Source organism: Penicillium daleae (genome assembly GCF_028827525.1).
Source record: "Penicillium daleae strain IBT 16125 chromosome Unknown utg000004l_segment0_segment0, whole genome shotgun sequence".
NCBI lineage: Eukaryota > Fungi > Ascomycota > Eurotiomycetes > Eurotiales > Aspergillaceae > Penicillium > Penicillium daleae.
Window position 1 is genome coordinate 868,472 of NW_026623152.1, and position 25,981 is coordinate 894,452.

General features: G+C 51.8%; 7 protein-coding genes across 7 annotated transcripts; 2 read left to right on the forward strand and 5 right to left on the reverse strand.

The window, feature by feature from the left end:
- Positions 1-950: 950 nt before the first annotated feature.
- Positions 951-2,093, forward strand: N7458_004032 (pirin family protein; the record flags this gene model as incomplete). The annotated part of the gene is made up of 1 exon (XM_056907414.1): positions 951-2,093. The coding sequence occupies one exon, from the start codon at positions 951-953 to the stop codon at positions 2,091-2,093; it is 1,143 nt and encodes a 380-aa protein (XP_056768141.1).
- A 729-nt stretch (positions 2,094-2,822) lies between these two features.
- On the forward strand, positions 2,823-5,200 carry N7458_004033 (sugar porter family MFS transporter; the record flags this gene model as incomplete). Its single annotated transcript, XM_056907415.1, has 5 exons — positions 2,823-2,893; positions 3,230-3,521; positions 3,620-3,876; positions 3,937-4,360; positions 4,457-5,200. The coding sequence occupies 5 exons, from the start codon at positions 2,823-2,825 to the stop codon at positions 5,198-5,200; spliced, it is 1,788 nt and encodes a 595-aa protein (XP_056768142.1).
- A 545-nt stretch (positions 5,201-5,745) lies between these two features.
- Positions 5,746-6,534, reverse strand: N7458_004034 (uncharacterized protein; the record flags this gene model as incomplete). The annotated part of the gene is made up of 1 exon (XM_056907416.1): positions 5,746-6,534. One exon carries the CDS (start codon positions 6,532-6,534, stop codon positions 5,746-5,748), a length of 789 nt encoding a protein of 262 aa, XP_056768143.1.
- A 2,270-nt stretch (positions 6,535-8,804) lies between these two features.
- On the reverse strand, positions 8,805-9,124 carry N7458_004035 (uncharacterized protein; the record flags this gene model as incomplete). Its single annotated transcript, XM_056907417.1, has 2 exons — positions 8,805-9,046; positions 9,103-9,124. The coding sequence occupies 2 exons, from the start codon at positions 9,122-9,124 to the stop codon at positions 8,805-8,807; spliced, it is 264 nt and encodes an 87-aa protein (XP_056768144.1).
- A 153-nt stretch (positions 9,125-9,277) lies between these two features.
- On the reverse strand, positions 9,278-11,481 carry N7458_004036 (putative YT521-B-like splicing factor; the record flags this gene model as incomplete). The annotated part of the gene is made up of 3 exons (XM_056907418.1): positions 9,278-9,817; positions 9,931-10,511; positions 10,614-11,481. The coding sequence occupies 3 exons, from the start codon at positions 11,479-11,481 to the stop codon at positions 9,278-9,280; spliced, it is 1,989 nt and encodes a 662-aa protein (XP_056768145.1).
- Positions 11,482-19,098: 7,617 nt separating this feature from the next.
- On the reverse strand, positions 19,099-22,751 carry N7458_004037 (putative ARF GTPase activator (Csx2); the record flags this gene model as incomplete). Its single annotated transcript, XM_056907419.1, has 5 exons — positions 19,099-20,425; positions 20,499-21,452; positions 21,475-22,394; positions 22,484-22,659; positions 22,688-22,751. 5 exons carry the CDS (start codon positions 22,749-22,751, stop codon positions 19,099-19,101), a joined length of 3,441 nt encoding a protein of 1,146 aa, XP_056768146.1.
- Positions 22,752-23,855: 1,104 nt separating this feature from the next.
- N7458_004038 (C2 domain protein) lies at positions 23,856-25,707 on the reverse strand (the record flags this gene model as incomplete). Its single annotated transcript, XM_056907420.1, has 2 exons — positions 23,856-24,924; positions 24,965-25,707. 2 exons carry the CDS (start codon positions 25,705-25,707, stop codon positions 23,856-23,858), a joined length of 1,812 nt encoding a protein of 603 aa, XP_056768147.1.
- Positions 25,708-25,981: the final 274 nt, after the last annotated feature.

Below are 25,981 nucleotides of genomic sequence, written 5' to 3' on the forward strand. Positions count from 1 at the left end.
TTCCCCGACGGGGTGTTCACCGGCTCAGTCAGTAGTGGAGGTGAGATACCATATATTCCAACGGGGTATCGCAATATCGAAAGGCAAGAGCGCAGCCAGCCGACGCAATAGGCGATCGCGTGGAGAGAGCTGGTCGTAGCGCGGAGAGCGGAGAGTGGGAGCTGCTCCGTGGCCTTATCAGATAGCGATAGTCCAGGCCACGGAGTTCCTCGCACAACTTGGAGGACGACAGTATCTACTTGGCTCAGATAAGTGGCACGAGGAGATGTATATGATTTAATATTATGTTAATCTTCTTCTATTCATAGCTTCGGTAAAGCTGTTATATGCTTTTGCTGTCTACAAAATAGCCTGTCAATCGCTGATTCGTCTCTTCCACCCGAGATACTGTATATACGCAGAAGTGTACTTCCACATGCTGCTACAATAGCTCTAGAAATGCCGTCGAAATCATACTAGGAGCTGCCAGGATCTGTAACTCGTTTACCGAGTTACTGGACTCGATGAAGGTAACCATAATCAGCTAAAAGCTAGACCGTAACCAAGCATTCCATCATGTTCTCTCCAACCACCCACTTTGCAGTCCATTCTTGCTGATGCATGATTATTCACACCTTACAAAACAGGCACTAAGGCACCAAGGCTGCAAGGTGTCCAAGTGGATCCGCTTAGCGGCTGCTGACGGGTGTCTTGGTCATCTCAAATCCGTAAATCCGGCAGTCACGATTCGCTGAAAAGCACCGGCTTTGGGCTGCAGACCCCGCTGACTGATGTCTTGCAAAGCACTGGATGCCACAGCACAGCTGCTTAAACAGACTTATTATAAGCCATTGACTAACGCTGACCTTTTTTAGCTTCTTCTCAAATTCATCGCTACAGTACTCGGTACTTCCTACTCGAACATTCGAGAGTTTAAACTCGCTCGAGCATAAAAGGCCGCCATCGCGCCCATGAGACTGCTTCTGCCTCTTCTAATTTGCATCACAGCAATCTTCCTTGCTTATAGTCCTTCGACTTTCATCCAGGACACTCTTACTACTTTCCTGCATCAGAAGCTTCCGGCTACTTTGTCGCAGTACCTCCCCAAGAGTCTTCACTACAAGAACAACACCATTACTACTACGCCCATTGACTCCACTACCCCATTGGAATACCCCACCCCCATCGTCCTCCCCATCACCGAAATGAGCACTGCCCGAGCAATCCGTCAGGTCTTCCTGGCCATCGAGCAAGCAGAGGGTGCTGGCGCCCGCGTGCGCCGCTCCATCGGCACAGCCAAGCTCCGCAACTTCAGCCCTTTCCTCATGCTCGACCACTTCACCATCGGCAAGGGCGCCGGCTTCCCGGATCACCCCCACCGCGGCCAGGAGACAATCACCTACCTGCTATCCGGCGGCGTGGACCACGAAGATTTCGCCGGGAACAAGGGTACTATCGGACCTGGAGATTTGCAGTTCATGACTGCCGGTCGCGGCATCATGCACGCGGAAATGCCCCACGAGAACCCCGACGGCTCCCCCAATGTCGGCATGCAGCTCTGGGTCGATCTTCCGCAGAAACTGAAGATGTGCGAGCCGCGCTACCGCGACCTGCGCGCGAACGAAATCCCCCTCGCCAAGGCGGATGATGGTCGTGTCGAGATCAAGGTTATTTCTGGCCAGTCGCATGGTGTCGATTCTGTTCGGGATCTGGCATACACCCCCGTCTGGCTTCTGGACGTTACTATCCGTCCCGGTGGTAAATTGTCGCAGACGCTGCCGCAGGGGTGGAATGCGTTTGCCTACACGCTGTCCGGCAAGACGATCTTCGGATCGAATGATTCTACACAGGTCGTCAAGGAATTCCACAATGTCGTCTTTGAGCAGACGGGTGACCTCGTCGAGGCCTCTGTGCCGGATAATGCGGACTCAGAGTCGCGCTTTATCATTGTGGCTGGTCAGCCGCTGGATCAGAAGGTGGTGCAGTACGGCCCCTTCGTTCTGACCAGCCAGGAGGAGGTTTATCAGGCCATGCTCGACTACCAGACTGCATCCAATGGCTTTGAGAAGTCGCGCAACTGGCAGAGTGAGATTGGCAAGCGCATGGCCTATTAAGATGGATTGGAAAGATTTTTGATTGTATTTTGGGATTGTATAATGTGATCAGATTTGGCGTTTAGTTAGGATACTTTGATTTTGGATGAATAATGAGATTTCTTTTACACCATGAATGCATTTTAGATTCCTTATTCCACATAGACATGTTCCTGGTAACCCCTAAAATGACCTTTACCTCAATCAAACTATAATCCCTTGCCTCTCTAATCCCAACCATACAGCACCACCTTTCCTCGAACATTCGCCTCTTCTCCCCGAATCCCCCATAAACCCCATTCACCTCTAATAAGCAAAACACGGACCCAAGACAAATCCTCCCACGGAAAACATTCTCAAGACAAAACGAGTGGTGGTTGACGTCACGACTATGTACCCACTGCATAACTACCGCTCGCAGCAACATGACGAAGCAGCCAGTACAAAGTGATCTATGTACAAAAAAAAAAAAATCAATTCAGGGTAATACCAGGAATGTGGGAAAAGAAAGAAAAATTAGGAAATTCTCAAATGGGTTTATAGTTTCAGTCCGGAACATCTGCAGGAACGTGCGGTGGTGGCTGCGGGAGGGACCCAAGGCTTGGGGCGATCCAGAACTATATCATATCATACCTCGAGCCACCACCAAAACCAAAACCAGGAACTACCAGAATGAACGACTTACTCTCTTTTCTAGAATATAGAATCTCTAGAACCATTCAATATATTTGCAGAAATGTAATCATGCCAATGCCACCCCAGTGGCGGCGGGGACCCATCCATGACGGGCTCATTCCAGCCAAAGCAGTGCGGATCGTGGCGTATGATTCAAGTTTTTGTTCGGAGGGAGGCGGTTGCAAGGTAGTGAACGGGGTCATTGTTACTAGTTCTTTCTTTTTTTTTCTTTTATAAAAGTTTGAGCTTGGTAGATTCTCTTTTAGTCGTTTTCTTGTTCTATTAGTATCTTTTTGCTCTCTCTCTCTCTCTCGCAGGTCAATTTCCATTGCCACTTCTACAGTCATTCTCTTGATCTGTGCTATATCGTGGAAGCGGACATAACCACTAAATCCTATACCCTGCCCTCTACCCTATTCTATATTCAACTCTACACTGAACTCACAACCATGAAACCCCCCTTCCTAAAACCCCCCCCGCAGGCGCCCACTCCCCCCACTAACAGACTTCTCCAACTCCAACTCCAGTCCCGACCATGACCAATACCACGAAAAACGCCGGAGCTCCTCCTTCAATGAAGGCCGTGTGCCGTGGGTAACATGGCGATCCCTGACGCTGGGCGCCTTCGTCTCGATTGGTGGTATCATCTTTGGTTATGATACGGGCCAGATTTCGGGCTTTCTGGAGATGAACAATTATAAGCAGCGGTATGGACAGTTTCGGGATGGGGAGTGGGCGTTTAGTAACGTGCGCTCTGGGTTGATTGTTTCTATGGTGAGTGTTGAATGTTTAATTGGATGGTGATACATATGTGGGATGTGTATATATGTTTCGAAGGAAGGAGGGCATTGCTAACTCGTATTGATATGCAGCTGTCCATCGGTACCATGATAGGTGCACTCCTCGCTGGACCGCTTGCAGACAGGATTGGTCGGAAATGGTCCATCTTTGCCTGGTGTGTGATTCTGCATGTTGGTTTGATCATCCAGATTTCCTCACCGAGTGGTAAATGGTACCAGATGATGATGGGTCGCTTCGTGACGGGTTTTGGTGTTGGTGCTTGTTCGTTGCTTGTCCCGATGTATCAGGGTGAAATTGCACCGAGACATATTCGTGGTGCGATGGTGTGGTACGTCAATCTCCCCAATATGCAGAAGAAATAAAGAGCATATACTAATGCTATGCTTAGTTCATACCAACTCTTCGTCACGCTGGGCATCTTCGTCGCGTATTGCATCAATTTTGGCACAGAACATATCACCAACACCGCATCATGGCGGATCCCACTCGGTATCACGTTCCTCTGGGGTTTGATTCTAGGATTTGGAATCCTGCTCTTCCCTGAATCTCCCCGTTTCGAATATCGCATGGGTCGTATCGATATTGCCAAGAGGACGATGAGCAAGTTATACGGTGTGCCCGAGAATCACCGCGTCATTGTCCATGAGATTCTTGAGATTCAGGAGCAACTTGATGCCGAGAAGGGGGCTAAGGGGGGATGGCATGGCTGGATCGAAATGTTCCAGGCTCCGAGGATGCCGTATCGGATCGTCTTGGGTGTAGTCTTGCAGGCGTTGCAGCAGCTTACCGGTGCCAACTACTTCTTCTACTATGTGAGTTTTGCCCAATTCCAATCTTTTGGGACTCTTTGATTTCCGCCAAATCTTGTACCAGCCCCAGAGACTAACCTGTTTCTCTCCCTCCTCCAGGGAACCGTCATCTTCAACGGCGCCGGCATCAGCAACACCTACGTTACCCAAATGATCCTCGGCGGCGTCAACTTCGGCACCACCTTCGGTGGCCTCTACGTAATCGAGCACTTCGGCCGGCGCAAATCCCTCATCGCAGGCGGAATCTGGATGTTCATCTGCTTCATGGTCTTCGCCTCCGTAGGCCACTTCTCGCTCGACGTGAAAAATCCACCCGCTACGCCGGGCGCCGGCAAAGCCATGGTGGTCTTTGCCTGTCTGTTCATCACGGGGTTCGCAATGACCTGGGGACCGATGGTGTGGGCGATTGTGGCGGAGTTGTATCCGAGTCGGTATCGGGCGCGGGCGATGGCGTTGGCGACAGCGTCGAATTGGTTGTGGAATTTTTTGATTGGGTTCTTTACGCCGTTTATTACGGGGGATATTGATTTTGCGTATGGGTATGTGTTTGCCGGGTGTTTGTTTGTTGCGGTGTTGGTGGTGTATTTCTTTGTGTTGGAGGGCAAGGATAAGACCCTGGAGGAGATGGATATGATGTATGTGATGCGGGTGAAGCCGTGGGAGAGTGCGAAGTGGGAGACGCCGGCGCCAGAGGAGCAGTTGACGACGGCGCAGTTGATGGATCGGAGGGTTGCAGAGGGTTATGATCGTGAGGAAGAGGCTGCGGCGAGTCAGAAGGCTGCCGAGACGCCGGGGCATCTTCATGCGGAGGTTACAGCAGAGGCTGGTCCTTCACAGGCTTAGAGATGTGAGATGAGGAGTTGAAAATAGAAGAAAGACAAAGAGAGGGAGGAGGAGGTTGGAGATGATCTTACATTAGAATGTATTTACAATCTACGAGCAAGTGTATCCATAGCAGATCTTTTGGAATATTTGAATAATTGAATTCTCATATCAATTTAGTGTTCATCACAGACATTTCGTCCTCAACGCCAGCATGAGGCATCGTTTACCTGGAATAAGGGAAAAAAAAAAAGAGCAGGACAGGAATATCCACGCCCAGACAAGCATACTCAACATGACAGAACGTAAAACATCCGGTATGCGGCAATCCCAATCACAATCTGGGGACCTATTCCAAAACTCCACAATGACGATAAACACACAGGTTATGACGCCTGCCACAGACTCGTCCACTCTCTCTCTCTCTCTCGCGTTGGGTTATTCATTTCCAACCTCAAGAGGATGCTGGACGAGTAACTCTGGGCAAATAACAGATGCAAGGTAGATAAATACGACAGAAGAGAAAAGTAATTGCAGACGAGTAACTCCCCCACCGTCTACATCCCTTAATCCATAAAGTCGCCACGAAGGATCTTCTCCTGGAAGAAATCGGGCTTATTCTGCTTGGGCTGCTTAGGGATCTCTCGGGCGGGTTGCTCCATCGCGGCAATCGATGCGGCACGCTGGTGACCGGCCTGACGGCTGGGATTCTGGGGGGAAACGGGCCCCCCGATGGATGGGGCACGCTCGGCGCGGTGACGGAGCGCCTCGGTCCAATTGAAGCCTTCGCCTGGGCGGCGCGATGCGTTAGATCTCTCTTCCAGAGGGGCTGCTGAAGAACTTGCAGATGCGGGAGATCGGGAAGGAGGGCTATGGCCAGTCACCGCGGTCGACGCGGTGCGCCGGGCCCCTGCCCGGGAAGAACTAGGGGGTGGGTATCTACCATTGCCTATACTTCCGGCCCGTGCCTCACGCAGGGCCTGTGCTCCAAAGGACACTCGCCGGGCAAAGGGCGAGTTGGGGGTGATACCGGGGGAGGATGCCTCGCCATCCTCCGCCACGGCCTCTTCATTGTTCGGGATGGACCCCCACGAGCTGGACAGGCTGCCTCGGCGGAAGGCTGGGCTTCCAAAGGCGGAGGTCTGGGTGGGTGAGCCCGACAGGCCCAGGGTGGTAATGGACAGCCGGCGCTGCTGATTGGCCTGGGTGTTGTTGCCTGTCTGATGACCGGAGGGATTATTGCTACCCTGCTTGGAGAAGAGGTCGGTGAAGGGAAGCCCGGCGAAGGAACCACGACGGGGACGATTCTCCGAGGCGGGAACGGAGATGGGAGAGGTGGAGCGATCGTTGGACATGATGGTTTATGACAGTCTCGTTGATGTATCGTTGATGGGGGGAGGGACGTGCTAATCGTGGGGATGGACAAGGGCGATGATGCGAGTGAGCCACGGGATGTGGGAGGTAGGATGGATGAGGGAGAGAGAGCGAGAGAGAGCACGTAAGAAACTCAGAGAACTGAGCTGGGGATGAGAAGACGGGTCTTGGACGGACTCGCCGCCCTTCTCATGAGATGGAGATCGAATGGGGTGAGATCGAACCGTACGCACAACCAGGGGGAGCAGGAGAGGGACCCAGTTGTAGCGTAAGAGAGGTGATTGTGGATGAGATGACGTTGCTGGTAGATTGCAACGGGATGACAAGGGTGGAATGATGAAGAAATGGAAGAATGATGGAAGAGATTCAGTCGAGCGGACGAGGAGGATGAGAAGGATGGGTGAAGAGGAAATGATGCCAGGAGGGGAGGGGGGAAGGATCGAAATGGGGAAAGGAAGCAGACGATTGTTTTTTGGGGTGGGGGGGGGGGATGGTGCCACCAAACAGAGTGAGAGTAAGAGGAGAAGCCTCAGGAGGAGGGGGGGCAAAAAGAGAGAGAGAGAGAGAGAGAAAGAGAGAAGAGCTGCAAAAGTGAGCCAAAAGTTAAGCTTGGGCCAAGTCCCAGGAAGAAGAATATCTGGGGTAGCGCCATCCCCCCATTCCAGTTGGGCCAGTGGCCAGTGACGAGTGGCGGTGGTCTCCCAGCATCCACTCCATTACCAAACTCAGCCAAGTGACCCTCGTTAGCTCCTTGAGCTGGTCGTATCCGAAAGGGTAATCATCAAAAGTGGATCGAGGTGGAAAGTGGAGCCGGGAAAGATTGCAAGACGGGAGCAGATTGGATGCGGATGAGATCAGATTGGACCAGAGACTCAGATTGGCCAGGGGGGGGAAGAGTAATGATGATGATGGTGATGATGGTGGTGATGATGGTGGTGATGATGGTGGTGATGATGATGATGCTGCTGCTGACGAGTTGGGAAAGAGGACACCAGCTGTGAGTGGCCGACCGGGGGAAAGCGATTGACCGTGGGCCGCATTGGGTTTGGGAGGGGTTTGACGATACCCTGAGTGAGTCCCCCCGACAGGCCACGTTACTCGGTAACTATCTGATTATTGGGTTACCAAGTCCGATTTGCTGGCTTACCGAGGGTCCGGGGTAACTTAGTTAACGAACGACCTTGACGGGCCACTGACGAAAACCGGATGATTGGGTATCTCCCCGACCGCGCTCTTGACCGCTCTATCCCTCAATGCCGCGGTGCTGAAGCAGATACCCATCCCGAATTAGGCATCGGCTGATTCCCGATTGCAGAAATCAACAGGAGGCTCCTCTCTGACAGTCATGATTATACAAGGGGTCTCATACGAAGGGTCCTCTCTTATCCAGTATACATCTTAATCAATCAATCTTTAGAATGTGCTTTTCTAAATAGCTTCATACAGCAGAACGGTAACCTTGGTATCAAATCGAGCTAACCTTTGGTTTTAAGATAGGCGTATGTAGGTGGAAAAAGCCACCTTCGGACTTAACTTTGGCGAAAATCGGGAGATTGGAGATCCTGCGAAGCATACTCCGTACCGTAGGCTAGACTTGGCTAATGTAAGGATTCTGCCGGTCTTCCTGCCTTAGAAAATTGGTTTCCAGCCGGTGGCCGTTATTGGCCGCCGTACCAACCTTTGTTAACAGAGGACCGTTTTCATTGGAAACGGGCTCCGACAGACTTTTATCAATCCTTGTCATGGTAGTTCATCATTAGGCATCTACTGTAGATATTATGTACTCTGTATAGTTATTACACATGGTATGTATACATACAGTCATCATGTCGTAGTCTGCTCCCACTACCCCCATACAATATGTAATACTCCCCTCCTGAAAGCATATCCACGGGTACTCCCTCTTTCCCCACAACGCCGCATACCAGACTTCGTCATAGTGATACACCTTACCCTTAACCCCATAGCCCCAAGAACCAAACCCCCCCGAATTGAGACCACCCCATTCGAACAACAACGGTAAACAAGTTAAACCCTGACCGGACCAGTACTTTTCGGACTGGGGTCTTGCTAGGAAGGTTGGGAGGGGTTTTATACATAGCACCCGCTAGAGCCATGCCAGAACTTAAAAGGTAGAGAAAGGGGAGATGGAGATGGAGATGAAGTGGGAAATTGGAAAAAAATAGAAAGATGAAGCATTATCAAAATAAAGAAGAAAAAAAGAATAGCTCAAATGAACGTACATCGTGTATTACTCGTTTCCCATAAAATTGGTTTGACAGAGCCCATCCGTCCCATCGCCAGCGAGTGTGCCCGGGTTGGGAGTCTCGGACTCTGCTTCTTCCCCGCTGTCCTCCTCGCCTGGTCTGTTCGATGAATGAAGACGCTGTAGGGACAAATCATAGTCGATCATAGACGACCAAAGATCGACGATCGGAGATCCACGATATCCGTGCGTGACCAAGAAACGGAACCCAATTGCATGAATCAGAGCTATGATATTGTATACAACTATACGGTTTACCATATCACAGATCATGGATACTCACAATTGAATTCTGAACTCGGCATAGTAAACACATATATCTTCGATCTTAGAAGTACTCAACCATTCACCATCTCCCAGACCACACGGAAAACGGCAGAGGAAGGAGGGAGGATACCCTCATTTCATCGCCCGTCTCAAAAGACCCCGGGATCACAGATCCGGTGATCAGAGACCGCTCAGGGCAGGTGGAAGAGGGCGATCAATTTGCGCCCAACGGTCGGCTCGATTTCAGTCCCGTCGCGTGCAATCTTCACCTCGCGATTCGCATTCCACGGGTTGCGAAGTCCCCGGGTACGATGAAATGGCACCCGCTCGGTCGATAGCCACTGAATGCGAAATGGTTTGCCGAATGACTGGGTCTCTTCATCGTCAACAGTGATCGATCCAGGGGCAGAGGCAGGAGGGCCGGGACCAACACCAGAGCCCTCCCCGCTCTCCTCGCCACTGTGTTGATCGTGCTCGTCTTCCGAGGACTCAACCTCCCAGAAGATTGTGCCGCGGGCCGAGTCATCAATGATTCGGCCCTTTGGAGCCGTCGCGGTCGCTGCAGTGGTGGTCACCTCCAGTTCATCGGCTGTGCCAGCGAGAGGCTCGGGGCGAGGTGGCATTTCCAAAGCGAGCTCCTCATCGTCGCTGATGGGTGATAGCATGCGAGCATATCCAAAGTACTCGCCCGACTTGTTGGCCGAGAAGATCAGGTAGACATGGTCGGTATTCTGGTTGGTACATCAGGGTCAGCAAGAACGTATCAAACAAGAAGATCAAGTAGATAGCAAAAATGGGGGGACTAGATCACTTGGAACGGGGAGTTCAGTGGTGCCATACTCACCTCAAAGGCGTGGTTCAAGTTGGTTTCATTGTGCGTCTGTGTCGCCCAGATTCCACTCTGCTTGCTGAGCTCGAGGTCCTCTACCGTCAGACTCTTGACGACAAAGTACCGGTCCAAACTGCGAGAGGCCTCCCCGTCCGCCAGCGGCCCAGGATTCGTGGTCTCCGACAACGATCCAACTTTAGGACCAGTAGGAGGATCTGTCGTCTCCTCTGGGCGAGACCGAGAGCCTGGACCCGCAACACCGAGGCCCAGGCCCGTCCCCGGAGTTGTAAAGCCCTTGCGAAGCCGGCACACGAGACGCACGCCCTGGAAGCGGGAGTCGTGGAATCGAGTAAGTGCGGCCGCACACGCGGCGGCAGACTTGTAGTTTACAAACGCACAATTACTCTTGGAGATGAGAAACACGCTCTCGATGTTGTTCGTCGCGCCCTGTGAGAAATGGTCCTTGAGATCCACCACACTTGCTCCAGGTGGTAGGTTGCCCACCCAGAGGGCATGGCCGGATTGCTTAGGCTTTCGAGGTGGTCCACGAGGAGTACTAGGCGCGGGCGGGAGCGGCTGGGAGAGAAGGGCAGAGTCTGTCGGACGAGAATAAGAAATGTCAGCAAGATAATTTTCTTGAAAAAAGTTCCTTGCAGTGGGGGTTGCAGCTATTCCCGAGTACATAGATTCTCACGTACCGGCCGGGATGGATGAAGCTTGTACCAACTTCATCGGATTCGAACCATCCACAATTGTCTTCGATACATCGTATTCCGCCTCCAATCCCCGTTTGTCTGTATCCTTCTTCGTAGATCCCACGTTCGCTGTCGGAGGTCCCTGAGATAGACTCCCTTGTCTGGATTGAGAGCTCGATTGTCGCATTTGCACTGGCCCCGACTGCGATCCATGTCGAGAGGACGCCGCATAACCCGGGTGATAGTAGCCTGTTCCGTACGCAGGGGCTTGTCCTGGTCCCATATTCTGTATCGACGGGTTTGTCACATACTGTGGATAGTGACCCGCGCCATGTTGGACGGCCCCAGGGTGCTGCATTGAGTAAGGCACGTACCCCGGTGCAAAAGGTACGGCATAGGGTACATTTCCACCAGTGTTCGGACCGGGGTAATGACCCATAGATTGTATCGGATATACGAGGCCTTGGGGATGGGCGGACGGGTATTGATAATTGAGATGCTGGCCTTCGAACGAGGATGACGGCGATTGGTGGTTCGGGAGCGAGTATGCCACGTTGCTCATATTTAAGGGAGATGGTGGTCCATAGCGTCCGGGAGCTGGGTAGGCCGAGTTCGACGGGTGGGCTGAATATCCTGATCGTGCGGACTTGCTGGCGTTTGAAACATCTGCAAAATCAAACCATCTCATCAACGGATATGTTCCCCACGGATATGCCTGCAGGATAGGGGTCATTGTGCGTTTTCTATATCGTCTGGGAAACCACTGACCAGGTGTTGAATCGGATCGCGACATGTTGGGTTCAGATGCCGGGGGTATCCCTTCTCCTGCCCCTTGGGGTGTGACAATCGTTTCGGGGGAAACATTGCCCATGGGGCCTGGTTTCGCAGACTAACGTGGACGGAAGATAGTTTTGACAAGATCTTTTACTGAAGGCGATATAAGTAGGCCAGACTTGAGAATGAGACGAGTTGAGTATGATACATAGTACCACATACCTCTAGAACTGAACCCGACGGAGCTTGAGGCCACCTCGGATCTGTAGGACCGGCCACGGAAGCGGATGACCACGAATGCCCAAGAGAAATCAAATATATCGCCTTGATCACAGAATGCTAGACAAACCGAGCGCTGGCTGGAGGAAAGACACTGCTGATGATAAATGCAGTGGTCAGTGAATGTTTTGTGGAAGTGCTAAATGACAAAAGACAATTTCAGGCTAGATCAAGTGGGAAGGTTAGAGTATAGGTGCCGTGGGATCCCAAAAAAGAAGGATGACAGTCACTGGGCAGCACTTGCTTTACCCCCTGAAATTCAAATCAGGAAGAAGGCCGCAAAAAGTGACTGCAGGGCATTCACCAAGGAGAATTTCAAACACAAAAGATAGGAATTAGGGGCCAGAAACCAGGGTGGGAAACGAAAGAGCCCTCGACATTCAGAGGAATATCATGGCGGGCAGTCCACACTTGAAGACTGCCAAGCCAAATAGTCGTGGGCCGTCCAGTGAACGGCCACAGGGCCGTGTGGCTCATGGTGGGAGGAAATGTACTCCCACTGATGACACTCGCGAAATAGAGGAAGGATATGATAGCAGAATGAGATGCAAAAGATAAGGCTCACTCCAGTATAGAGAAGGCCGTATAAGGACGGCAAAGATAAGTGTATGGAGGTGAAAGGGGGACCACCAGGTGAAATCAAACAGGAGGGTAATGAGGGTGATCAGGTGAGAGCCGCTATTCGCACTTTGGGCCAAGTGTCAAGGGTACTTTCCCCACCAGGAGAAAACTCGGCCAAAGCCGTGGTCCTCTATACAAAAGGCAGGGGGCGGCAGGTCAATCCTCCGTGAGGATACGGAAGGCACCTCGGTGGGCAAAGGGTACGGAAACCGATTCCGCCAAGAAAGCCCGAAACCGATCCGAAGAGCGTCTAGCCCTTGTAGGGCTGTCGATTCGCCCACGATTTGCAGACAGACAAGGCTAAAGGAAGGTGGGAAAAGGGGACAAAACAAGACAGCAAGGTGGAAGCAGAAAAGCCCAACCGAAAGAATGCAGCTTACCTATGTAATTGAGACAAGATGGGGCGAGAGAAAACAGTTGGAAAACAACGGCCTATATGATCGTCATGTCAGTCTTCAGAACCCGAATAAGGCAGAGATATAGTCGACAAAAGACCGCGGGGCAAGAGGGGCTTTGAGCACAAGACGGGGGAACCAGATAGAAGAGAGAAAGAAACGGACGAATGACAGAACAAGCAAATGATACGCTGACCGGAAACCAGCTTAGTGCGAAGGAGCAAACCTGCTGCAGGAGAGGCTGGGCCGAGGAATCGGGTGTGGCTCAGTCCGCATGGAGCAACGAGAGACAACGGAAAAAGTCTACCTGAACGCACATACCTTTGAACGTGAAGATCGCGGGCAGAAGTGCTCGAAGGATCAAAAAAGAGCAAGCCAGCCGCAGAGGGACCTGGGACTTCGCAGATATACCTGCTCACGGAAGGCGAATGTGGAGAGCTTGAATGGAGACAAGCAAGAAAGGCAGCAGAAAAAAATATGAGAAAAATATAATAAGAAAACAGAAAATGGCAAAAAGGACACAAAGCTAAAGGATCAGGTAAATAGTAAAAAGGAATTGACGGAAATTCGAATCAATGGGGTTCGAAACCACAGAACGGTCCAGCCACAGCGGGCTAGGCGAATGAGCTGTTCAACTGTGGATAAGCACTGTGGCGGACTCTAATGCTTGGGAGCCCAAGGAGGAGCAAGGGTATGGAGCAGAATCCGTCAAAAACACGTCTGAGCTGTGGCTGACAGCGGGACAGATGTGCTAGGGCGTCAATGAATCATGGAGAATGGACGCGGTGGAGGAGGTGGACAAGGCGGGTAGTAGACATGAACCGCTGTGAACCGATTGAATGGTTGATCGGACCCAGGATGATTCGTGAGTGATGATAGGCCAAAAGGTTGTATGTTTTTTTTTTTGGGTCACGGCTGCTCTAGACACAAGAACGGAGGTACGGGAACTTCACCAGAGTCCTGCCGTATACCGGATGTATCTTGTCGAAGATTGTAGGTCGAATCTGTTGTTTGAGAGTTGTTGGGAGGTGGAATTGGAGGTGGGTGATTGTGTGTGTGTGCGCGCGCGAGGAGGATAAGTGGATATCCCCTGCCCAGGCCACAGCTGCACACTAAACTAAATAACCTCTTAGACAAAAAGTGACAGTATGTGACCAGGTACCATAAACATGAGAAGGTATGGTGCCACAGGGTCCACACCACCAGACTGTTTTGAATCAGATCTTCAATTTTGTCGGGGTTTTTCTTTCAGCCATGCGCCACTCAGTCCACCGATCTCTTTTCGAGTCTGAAGCCTCGGGGTTTCTCTTGAATGAAAAGAGTTCTTGTCGTATTGATGAATGCTTGTTATCCGGTCAGTGGAGAAAGTGCGGGCCTTTTGATCTCTTCAACCCTTTTCTGCTCTTTTCTTCTCTCATACCACCTTCAAATCAGATGAGTAGAAGAAGCGTAGAAGCTGGGTCGGTTGTTCCTCGAATATAAGCGGCTCGGCGGGTCGTTGAACAAAGAGGCCGTGCCACAGGTGGGTTGTGGCTTAAGCGGCCCACGGATCTGCTGGGGATGGACAGAACGCTGGGCGATTGGAGAAGACAATTGGAGATTGCAGACCATTGGGGGCCATGGAAAGCCACAAATTTCGCAGCATCAAACCAATCATGCCAGCGTAAGAAACAAGGAAAAAGGATCCAAATATCAGGCAACGGAATTGGCGATCTCTCCAGGCCTGATGGCGAGTCACATCAAGGTATGAAAGGTCTTGAATCATGATTTCTTACAGTAGTACAATGGGGATCGAGAATAGAAACAAGCGGGACCACGGGGCCCAATCGAGAAGACGTGCCAATTACTGGGGCCAGACAGAGCATGGAAAATGGAGACCAGGAAAAATTACAGGTTGGGGCTAGCCAATGGTGGTGGCAGTGAAAAGAGTTGCAAGGCCAGCTTGCCACCGTCAAGGTGTGGGTTATGCATGCATGAGGAGTGAACTGTCGATAAGTGGATCGAGGATGGGGAAATCGAACAACTGGGAAATAAAAGCGAATTATGGCAAAATAATTCATAAATACGGATAATGATAAAGTACCTCGACGGGGGTTTGGTGGTGGTGGCGGCCACGATCACGGAGTTCTGTTTCCTTCCAAGGGAGGAAAAAGGTACTGATGGGGTGCCATACCGCAGCACCCGTGGCCTCTCAAACGAATTGGCTTTGTGTGCCAGTCGGGCGTCGTACCTTGGAACCCAAGTAAGGGGAACAGCCACGGGGGGAGGGAACATTTTGGTACACTCCCACTAGACTCGATCATGATCCCGCCAATAGCGGGTGAGGTCTCCCCCAAAATCCGGTGGTACCCGGTAAAACCAAAGCTGCTAGCCAGCTGCCCATTTTGGTAGTCCACGACGTGTGTGGTCACTAAAGCTGTGCACGAGATCCATGTTCCGAGCAACGCTCGGGGAAACGCCCTGAGCAAAATCGCGCCACCACAGAAGCCAAATGTGGCATTCATGGACATTCCAAAGGGGGCCATTTATCCTTGCGGACAGGCAAGCTTCGTCCGAGGGCCGTTGTCCAACAATTTGGGTTTCCCGGAGGTGACCCAAGGCACCAGGTCGATCAGACCATACTATCGGGTACGGCGGGAACCCGCTGTAGAGCTGTAATTTAACCTCGTCTCTTTCTGTGGGAGGAGGGTCGACCGGTCACATTGATCTCACACCCTCTCTGGGCCGAGACGACCGGGAAAGGAGAGCGGGAGCGAGGAATTGGTTTGATTGGAAGAGTTCCAGCAGGATCTGGTTCTGGTAACGAGGGCTGTTCTGACCAAGGCGTCGTTAGTTAGTTACTTGGGCGCTTGACGGAGTCGACGAGTGGAGAGTGGAAGTGGATGTTGTTTCGACTTATGACGTTGGAGGATCCACCTTTCGGCATGGCGCCCCAGCCAATCACTGGGGCGGTGAGCCGCGAAGTGTATACCCTTGTAGCTACAATTGTATAGACTGGCAGGGATACATGGTGAAATGCTATCTAAAAGTGTCCAGTAATCCTAGACCAAAGGTACTCGTTTTTCCGGAAATTAGAATTCTCAATTCTCCTTTCCCATTGACTTTGGGCTATGATCTGATTTATTTAGAGGACCTCTCCACAAGACCCGTAGCCTGGCGTACCTTCGTGGTGGCAATCACATGGAATACTGTAGAAGGGCAACCTGCCTGCCGACCAAACGGCCTCTCCGAGTTCATAGAGTCGCCATCTCGCTCTTGCTCTTGCGAAAGGAGGACGTTTCTCTGACTCCTTTGACCTCTCTCATCTCGTGGATGTTGTGTCCCTTCAAGGCTTGAGCCACAGTACCACTCACCTACCCATGAGTTCCATCAAGTCCAGAAGAAAACCATACTGAGCTGTGACCTACGATTCTATGAATAGGTCATTTGCTCAATGATCACTGCAGCCATGTCCCTAGCTCCTCAGCTCTGCGGATGTTGATTTTCTCGCAAATGACTGGCTAGGAATCTTTCCTCAAGAGGAGTTAGGTGATCTCTCTGCCTCACTGCGAAGCCCTGACGATGCGCAATATCAAAATACCAGAAACCCTGACCCCTGCGTGCTGTCCGAAGTCGCTTTTGAACATATACCTGCTCTGTATTACTACCCGGCTACTGGAGAATTGAAGATGATACCGGTCAACGCTCATTACATGATCACATTGCAGACAGAGCTTCCACACGAGGTCGATAATGCGTCAGAGCGAGGCTCTTACTATGCCCACCGATCTTCACCTGAAGGAAAAAAGGATATCTACAGCTCGTACTTGCAACCTACAGTACTTTGATTCCATAGAGTAGGTATCTATCGAGCGGCTCCGCATATCAAATAATGCTCCATGCAATATAGCGACCGTGGTACAACCACAACAACCACTAACTCTTCTTACACCCTTGACATGAGACACAGACCCGCCCGATAGCAACGAATAATGGCTAAACGCCTTCTCATCACCCAAACCCTCTCATTCAGCGCGATTCAGCATGGCACGATCAGCGCCACACCGAACCCTCACGAGCCTTATGGAGCCTTACGGGGCCTTAGAAGCCTGAGGCGCCAAGGCGCCACATGGCGTCATGGCGTCATAGGCGCGTATCATCTCCGCGTTCCTGGCAAGCCACCCAATCACACAACGTCATCCTACATCCACCAACGTTGATGGGCAGCACTTTGCAACGATGTGATGCTCCAAAGGAAACGGTGTCCCCTCCCACAATAGCCATTGGGCGCCGCTGATGGCATCTTGAAGACATAGATGGCTTGTGTGACCCAGTCAGATGTCGTGATATTGACGGAGGGCTCTATTATTATCATTCGGATGTGTGGTGGTCCGCGTACCGATACTGGTCACTACTCAAGGTATCCAGTTGAACACGTACCTTTCTTTGAAGATCGACGTTTCTAAAGGGAGTGCTTGCATGTGCCACGAAAGGGGAAGGTCCAAGAGGAGCAAGGTCTTGCTCCACCTCGCTGGGTGCTCTTGGTGGTACAGATGTCCACACTTCCAGCGCCCAGGGATTCTTGTGCCCGTGGGATCAGCCTTACATTGCCGCAGGACCCGTCGAGCAATGGATGGTGGTACGATGGATGTGTGTCTTGTGATAGAAGGAGCATGCACAGCCCCGTTCTGTTTCTGGAAGGAGAAATGTTGAATGAGGCGTCATGGCTGATCGGCTGGAGATCAATTGGAGTTCCGGACAACTCACTGGTCGATCTATCGCCTGAAATACATTGACAGACTGGCAGTGAGTCACACTGATGAAACATTGCCCCAGCCTAATGTTGCTCTATTGCCTAAAGGATTCAGCTACTGCAGGATCGGCAAGGTTGGCTTGTGGCCATGGGAACCTGCGCTGCTTGAGGCAGGTGCCATTGGGGATCGTTGCAGTAGCTCTATACGGACAGACTCCTATGCATTGGTTTTGTATCTCTCCTTATGCTTGGGCCTTCAATCAGCCATGGTACTCTGTACTTGATTCATTTGGATTCGACTACTCGGCTGATCCGAGCCAGCTGTGGCTGAACCAGATGCCACAGCCACCACCAGGGCGACTACGATATAGGAGTCTATTTGAATCCAGCTAGAGTAGAATCTAGCTGAGCAGATCACAATTGAGACTTCGTGGACTCGCTGTTTAAGATTGACGATCTCCACTTCTAGAGCTGTACAGCTTCTTCGGCGGATGCCGCATTCCACGCCACGGCCCCACGGCCTGTCCTGCGTTACATGAAGTGGACATTGGCAGCTGCTGGAGTCGGTGGGGATTCCACAAACAGACGAAGATGTTGCCACTGTCAGGCAACGAGATATTCGGAGCTACCCAAACCCTCCGGTATCTCCACAGGCGCTGTAAGGTCCGGCTGAGCTGTGGACTTGCCATGGTGATTGACTCACGCTTAAATCTCAAATGTGATGAGAATGAATTGACAGGGCTGAGCTGGTCCTCGATGATATGGCTTGAGAATTCAGATCAGGATTGACTATCATATTGTAGTAGCGAAGGCTCTACGTGCATAGATTAATCACTCGTGTATTGGTCATCGGCCTCACTCAGTGAATAATCAAGGACATAGATTATTAGCTAGTCCTCATTATGTACCATGGGTATTTCCAAAAAAAAAAAAAAAAAAAAAAACCGCTACAAAGTAAACAATATGTAGACACACACAATCTTGAAAAGGGTTGACTTGAGGCTGGATGTATATATGCCTGCTTTCAAAGTGACCATTCGTTCAGAAGAGCCTCATGAAGTATACGATGAATGATCCCTGCGTATGAATCATCAAAAACATAGAAGGCCAAACCATTCAACTAGCTCATAAACTACAAAGTACGCAGACGACCAAAAGCATATACAAGACGGAATATGTGTAAAGACACAAGGACAATCCAAAAGGATAATATGGGCACTGGAACACAAAGCCTCCATCCCAATTCAATTATGTCAGATGGAAGTAAAGTGGACACAGGAAAAGACACGGTCATAAGATGGGAGACCAGGTCAAACGGCCTCGTGTTTCTTCCTTTCTGGAAGTAAACAGTAAGAAGCAAATGGACGGTCAAAAGACACACAGATAAGAAATGAAAAGAGCTAACCACCAATGATCTCAAACATACACCCCCATCCATACGTGAGAAACAGAAGTCATCAAAGGGGAAGGGGAAATGGTTCATGCAAAGCTCATTAGAAGGATGTATTTAGGGGATTAGCATATAAAAGGCGTAGACAGGTGTAGCCTCTCATACCAAATCGAGAGGGACAGAGTGTTCAGGGGGGGGGAAGAAATAGCGGTGATGAGGGGGTTTGAAGTAAAGCGTTATCGATCGATTCCAAGAGACGCCACCTTCCCCGCAAACCGGGCTCCAGCACTCCCGCGTTTAGACAGCTTCTCTCTCCTTGGTATCCAAGGAGCTAGTGGAGCTCTGTGATGCAGACGAGACAGCACCATCCTTACTGGAGGCGCGAATGGTGGGTAGCGAGCCTAACGTGTCACTGACGGCGGGCTTACCCAGCCCGGGAGCACTAAAGGCAGATGTACGGGCCGTGCGCTGGCTGATGTACAGCTGTGCGGCGGGGGAAAGGGGAATGGAAGGAGGTGCCGGGGGAATTTCCGCGCCGTTCTGGACCAGCAGCTCGGCGATGGGGAAAGGAATGGCCTTTGCACTGGAGCGAGCGGAGAGGGTGGTTGGAATGGAGCCTGGGGAGGCCGGTTCGGCGGCTGCAAGGGCCAGGAACACGGCGTGGGTGTTGCGAGACCGATCGGCCACGTTCACGTTGGCACGCAAGGCAATGCCATAAAGTACGCCTTGTATATCATTCTTCTTGATGGATGCCAAGAGTGTCTCATCGGGAGTTGCAAAGCGGGAGCGTGTGGACGGCAGGCTCTCGACGTGTGCTCGTTCAACGTATTTAGCCGTAATGAACTTGAGCCGTTGCTCGCGGGTTGAGCTGGCAATCGGCTTTTGCGACTGGTCCAGTGTGGCCTCCCAGATCATGTTGCTGACACGGTTACCGATCTGCAAGAGGATTTCCACAATATCGTTCGAGAATGAATGGACATCGAGTGTGAGCGACCGGATCTTGGAAATGTGAGTTCCCAGAGATCGGTGGATACCGCTGCACTCGATGCACAGTATGATACCAAGGTTAATGGATACCCATTCCACCTTCGAGGAAGACCCACAATCGGCACACCAGTTATTGCCCTCGTCGGCCTCGCGAACAACCTGCAGCAAGCGGGAGGGGTTCTCCTCGTAACTATTGCTGTCGTTTCTCACGTAGCTGGGCCGAGCTCCAACCGTTGTGCGGCGACTGACACCGCTGGCGCTGGTGCTAGAGCTATTTGAATAAGAATGGTGACCAGAGACAGAGGAACTCTTGCCTGTCAAGACCGAGCCAATGTCACGGCCGCTAGAAGACTCATTCTTGGACGAAAGCGGGGGTGGCGGCATCCCCTGGCCTTCCACTGCACTCTGAAGTGCATTATTGATAGACCGGATCCAGTTTGCCATGTCCTCCTCCGAGGTGGCTTGATATATGCGTTTGTACTGAGGCGTAATGACTTCAAAACAGAAGCGTCGCTCTGCGTTCCTGGCTTCGCGGACAGAGGCCATTCGCAGATCAATGGGTTCCATGTGGAGGTCTAGTTTTTGCTTCCAATTACTATACTCTGAAAGCTTCCCTTGGTCCAAAACAATCCAGAACCTATGGTGAAATCAGTTTAGCAATGGAAGTTTGGCGGAGTGAGAAACAGAAGAGGAGGAACTGGATAACTTACTTGTGCCACGCCTGCTTGTTGATACCCTTCGGATCCATATGCGAACCAGGGCGAGACAACGCCCACAGGAGACCTTCTTTCCGTTGCTGGCCAGCAGTGCGATCAGATCCAAGGCTGTCTCGCTCTTCAAGATCTCGGATGCCCTTGAAGCGATTCTGATTCTGTGCACCAGCGGCGTTGTTGCTCGCAGTAGGTGCCGAGGTTCCTGTAGCCGAGCCGACTGATCCCGCGTTGGCTTGAGACGAAACAGAAGAACTGTTGCTGATCACCCCACGGAGCTGCGAGCTAGTACTATCCGCTCGACCTAAGTCTACTTCACCAGAGGCGGCGCCTTTGTTAGCAGCGGGGGCGGTAACGGCGGTTGATGATGTCGATGCAATGTTCGAGGGAGCGCCAGCAACGACATCGGGCTCCATGTAAGGGTTGCTATTCTTCTCCAAGGCCCTTCGCTTTTCCTCTCGTTCAGATCTTTGAAACTGGAATTCCTTGTCCGCTTGGTTGACCTCATGCACTAGGGCGTTTAATTGAGGAGCCATTTCTTCAACCTTCTGGGCGGCTGCCAAGAAAGCTTGGGCTTGGAAGTCTGCATACTTAGTCAGATGCGAGAGAACCTCTTGTTCCTTGCGGCCACCGTGCAGATCTTGCATGAAAGAAGAGTAATCGAAACGCTTCAGCTCGAAGTTCCGACGCTTAACCTGATACTTCGAATCACTTTCAGCTCGTTTCTTCTCCTTGAGAGAATCTTGTCGCTGGCCGAGGTATCGGCTGACATAAGCATAGTAATCGCGGCTCTCCTCGTCAAAGTCCTTCTTCTTCGACTCGGCTTGTTTGATGTCGTTAGTGTAGAGCTTGATGAGTGGTTCAATGACGAGCTTCTGCAGCTGTATCGTATTAATCTGCTCGTAGTTCTGAATCTGCCGGGCGATTTTTTTCGAAGTAGTGATCCAGTGCAGGCTGAATCGCGTTGGCATTTGACGTTGACGCATCATTCAAGGAGCTCAAAAAGGCTTCCATAGACTCGTTGCAGGCTACTTGTGCGGTTTGAGCAGCCTCGGCCTTTTTAAGGACTTTCTTTATTTTTGCACGCATACTCCCAGTCTTCTGCTCCAACGCCTTCATAGTGGCACGGAATAGCGGGCCATCCTCCACGACACTCACATCGTCTCCTGGGCGAGAATGTAGCAGGTCGACTTTCACGGGCGGTAGGGGCGGGGCCGCAGCTGGAACGGGTGGTGGTAGTGGTAGTGAAGGAGGACCGTCTGCGGATTCGGGAGGGGTAGTGACCGGGACGTTGGAGGTCGAAACAGCATCGCTGTCGCTGAAATGCGAAATGGCGGATTGGGTGGAGGGGACGCGGTTGCGTGACGGCAGCACGGGCAACTCCAGGTTGGGCGAGGATAGAAGCGGGCTGGGAAGCGGACGAACGGTATTATGTACCCAAAAGGAGAAATGTGCAAGGGTATTCAGACGATTCGTTTTCTGGTCGTAATCCAAGAAACTGCAGCTGTTCCGCCAGCCACCACCCTTGTCCTCTGTAACCTTGGGGGGCTTCCATCTCCAAGACCAATCAAACGACACGGAGGGGGTGCCTTCGGTGGAGTAATTTCCGATGAGCTGGACGTTGGAATTATTCTGTAAGTTGGGATTCGCGTGGAACTCCCTCGTGATGAGATTATCTAGTTCTTTCGAGTTGGACGCGTGGGCGAAAGTGAGTCCTGTGAGAACGGTGTCCACCACCTCGGGTAGCGATGTCGAGACGCCATTCACCGTAGAACCAGCAACGTTTCCCGTTTGTGTTTGGCGGAGAACGAAGGTGAAGTTGAAGATGAGTTCATCGTCATTCGATAGACGCAGCAAGAACGTCGGGACTGGCGCGCTTGGAGGGGCATCGGGGTCCTGGAATGGTGTTATTGACGGCCCCCAGGATAGCCCGCTTTGCTCCGCCCCTCTGGAGTATCCTAAAGGTCCATTTTTGGAGTCCATACCTGAATATATTCGATCGGAGTCTCGTCACCGGATTCCCTCTTCGCAATAAACCTGGCGGCCGGGAACGCATTCGGGGATAGCGTCAACAAGTGGCGGCGGGAGTTGCTAATGGTGACGGCGGCGATGGACACTGACGAGGCACGGAGTTTGTCAGCTCCGTCGCAGGGCTTGGAAACTGGGGGTTAGACCAGGGGCGGACATACAGCGATTTTGGTCCTTGAAGAACAAGTTCCCAGCATCATCGAGACGGCTGGCGACATTGCCCATGATGGCGGGCGCAGGCACCAGAGGATTCAAGTCACGGCGCGAGAAGGAGTCGGAATAGGCACCGAGTCAATCGGCCATCGACAGGGTGCTCGGCAGTCGGATGGCCTGTAGAAGAGAGCAGACGAGGAAGAGGAATCCGTCATTCAGTCGTGACAAGCTGTGAGGCTGGTGGGGTGGGGGGTGGGGGGGGGGGGGGGGGGAATGGGAGGAGAGCAAAAGAGTGAGGGAGGGAGGGAGGGAGGAGGGGGAGTGGAAGGAGAGGGTGGAGTCGAAGAGCTTGTGATCGGTTTGATCGCGTCGATTTGAAGGAGGGGGTGGATGCCCGGGGGGATCGGTGGAGCGCCTCTTTTCAAACCTTGGGCTTTGCTACGCCCCATGGATCATCGCCTGAGAGTTCACGCCTTGTTTTTTTGGTGGAATTTGATATGCTTTGCATGATTCTCCGCTTACTTGCTGGACTTGCACAGGTCACTTGATATGAGTCTCGAGTGCTTGATCTTGTTCGGTGGAGACCTCCGAGATTGCAAAGGAGAGGGGCTGAACACGCGCTTTGTTTCAGCCTCCAACATCGAGTCCCTCGCCAGGCGCTGGTTGAAATTAGAACCAAGGGAGAAGAAGAGAAATGAAAGGGAAAAAAAGGAGGAAGCTACACAGAAGTAGAAGAAATAAACAGAACCATACTAATGAAGGTACGAAAGATCTTGAAATAGGACATAACAAAGTGTACCATACGAGCAGAAACTCTATGCGCGAGCGATCCAACGCCAGAATATACTCATCTGAAGGGGGTAATAGTCAAGTAACATCACAGTAGTAAAATTAGGAATCATCACAATAAAGCCTATGAATATGAAACACGCGCGGAATCATTACACAACGCCTGCTCTCCTCCCGATCATTCCCCCAACTCTATTCTTCCTTTCCAGGTATTGCATCGGGGCCATAAAACATCAACCAGGTCATGAGCGTCGTGAAACTCGGTTCCAGGCCGAGAAGAAGTGTATTAAACAGCTGGAAAAAAAAAAAAAAAAAAAAGGGGAAGCAACCACCAAAAAGACCCCAAGAACAAAAGGGCTATAGCTCGAAAACAGACAACGGCACCATCTAGACCGCCGAGTCTACCGTGGACGAAGGCTTGCGAGGTTGTTTAACCTCTCCCAGCGACGCAGCTCGATCGCGCCCGGCAATGTAGCGATGCTTAGGCTGATCGGCGTGGCCATCGTGTTCCACCCATCGCATCATCTTGCCCTTGACATCGCGCATCTCATGAACTCGGCGGGATAGGTCGCTTCGCTGTTTGCCGCTTTCACTGCGCTCATTCAGCTCGTCTTCCTCCGAGCTGGAGATGGACAGGGACGAGGCACTGCTCTGCTGTAGGTATGTGATGAGCTGGCCCTGCTTTCTCTTAAACTCGCGCTGCTCTTCCTTGAGCTGTCCCATTCGCTCTGCATCGCCGTTGCAGTCCAAGGTCGTGACATGAAGGCCCGGGAAGTTTGAAGAGAAAAACTTCTTCAACAACGGCAAGAGCTTCGCATTCGGTCGATAGGTACCGCTATCGTTGTCGATGAAGAGCTCATAGTCCGCCGGTTCGGTCGAGACCTCCTGGACCTCTTTGGAATGATCTTCGTCATCGTCCTCTTCGACGGGGAACTCGGTGGAAGTATGCGATGTTGAGGGACGCGATGTAGGGGACTGCGAGCGAGAGCGATGGCGGCGACGGTGTCTCCGACGGCGGACAAAGAACTCGCCTGAGAACGCGATATAGCTCGACACACCACTGTGCATGGTGTGTTTGCTCAGTAGGTCAATTCCGAATTCCTTGCCAGTCTCGGTGAATCGGAACTGTCCATCCAACATGAGTACGTAGGTGAAGATCCGTCCGCCCTGGCCGTGCTGGACAAACTCCAGGAACTTTTGAGTCATTTCCCGGCAGGGCTTCGGGAAAGTACCACATAGCGTGGAGCGATCAAAGTTGTAGATGCGCTGGTGCTGGTGATGGAGCGCCTTGTGTAGAATCCGACCTCGCAAGCTTTGCGCCTGGAACATGCCCGCCACGAAAGGCTTGAACTCCACGTAGCGGTGGTACATCTCCGAGGGGACGGGTCCAGTTAACTGCATTTGAATAGCTTGGAAACTGGCCGTAGTGGGCACTTTGTCAGCATCAACGGAAACACTACATTAGGCACTTCATTGAGAGTGGTCGCGCAACTCACTTGTAACGGCTGATCTCCTTGCCACTTCCATCCTCGCTCTGAACTGCATCCTTCACACCTGCCAGGCGCCCAATGAGAGGGGAGAAGTGCTTGAACCAGAGATTGGGGCCCACAGTATACATCTGGCCCCCTTCGTTGCCTGGAGTCTTCCCCAGACATTCAATGCTCATGTAGAGGAACGACTCTTTGTGATGACCAGTGACCTTGGAGATATTGGTCAGGACGTAGACCCGCTTGCTAGCGAAGCGATGCTTGACCTTGAATGGCTGCTCTTTGATATTCGACCAATTCTCCGAAAGAGAGGGGACCTCGATGGTCGCCAGCCCCAGCTTATCATCGTGGTCGGCGGGATCTTCGTCAAACACAAGTGCCTTCAACTTGAACCCCGAGGCTGGCACATTAGCAACAATCCATTCACAGTTCCAGACCGGGTTCTTGTCCTTGTGTATCGTTGGGGTTCGAAATGTCACTGGAGGATCCTGCTTATGACGGCGAGGCAGATCAACGTCGAGGCGGGCAAAGACGAAAGGATCCGACGAGAAGCTGCCGATATCTGCGAAGGGGAGGTCCACCCCGCGATGGAAGGTGAACTTGATAGTGTACCCAGGCGGAGCGTGCGGAATAGGTGTTGAATCAAAACCGCCAGCGGGCTGCGAGTTGTCCCCAGTGCTTACTCGTTGCTGGATTTTGTCGGCCTTGTCCACCAACTTAGGGCCAAAACGATCCACAGCATTAGCAGCCATGGCGGGAGAAGATGGTCTTTTGGTTAAACGGGATGAATCGGGATGCGACACCAGTCGGACAGGGGCATTATGAGATTATCGGCGCAACGAAATAAGAATAAATCATAGGAATGGTGAGAATAATAGCGACAAGGAATGATGTGTGAAGTTAAATGCGGGGGGTGGCTAGTGGAGGACGAGGGAGGACTCGCCTTGGCGAGAGTCGGCAGCGTCGGGAAGGGAGATTGTCCTTTTTTTACTTCTTCCTGTACATTCTCAAGTCACTTAGGGCAGG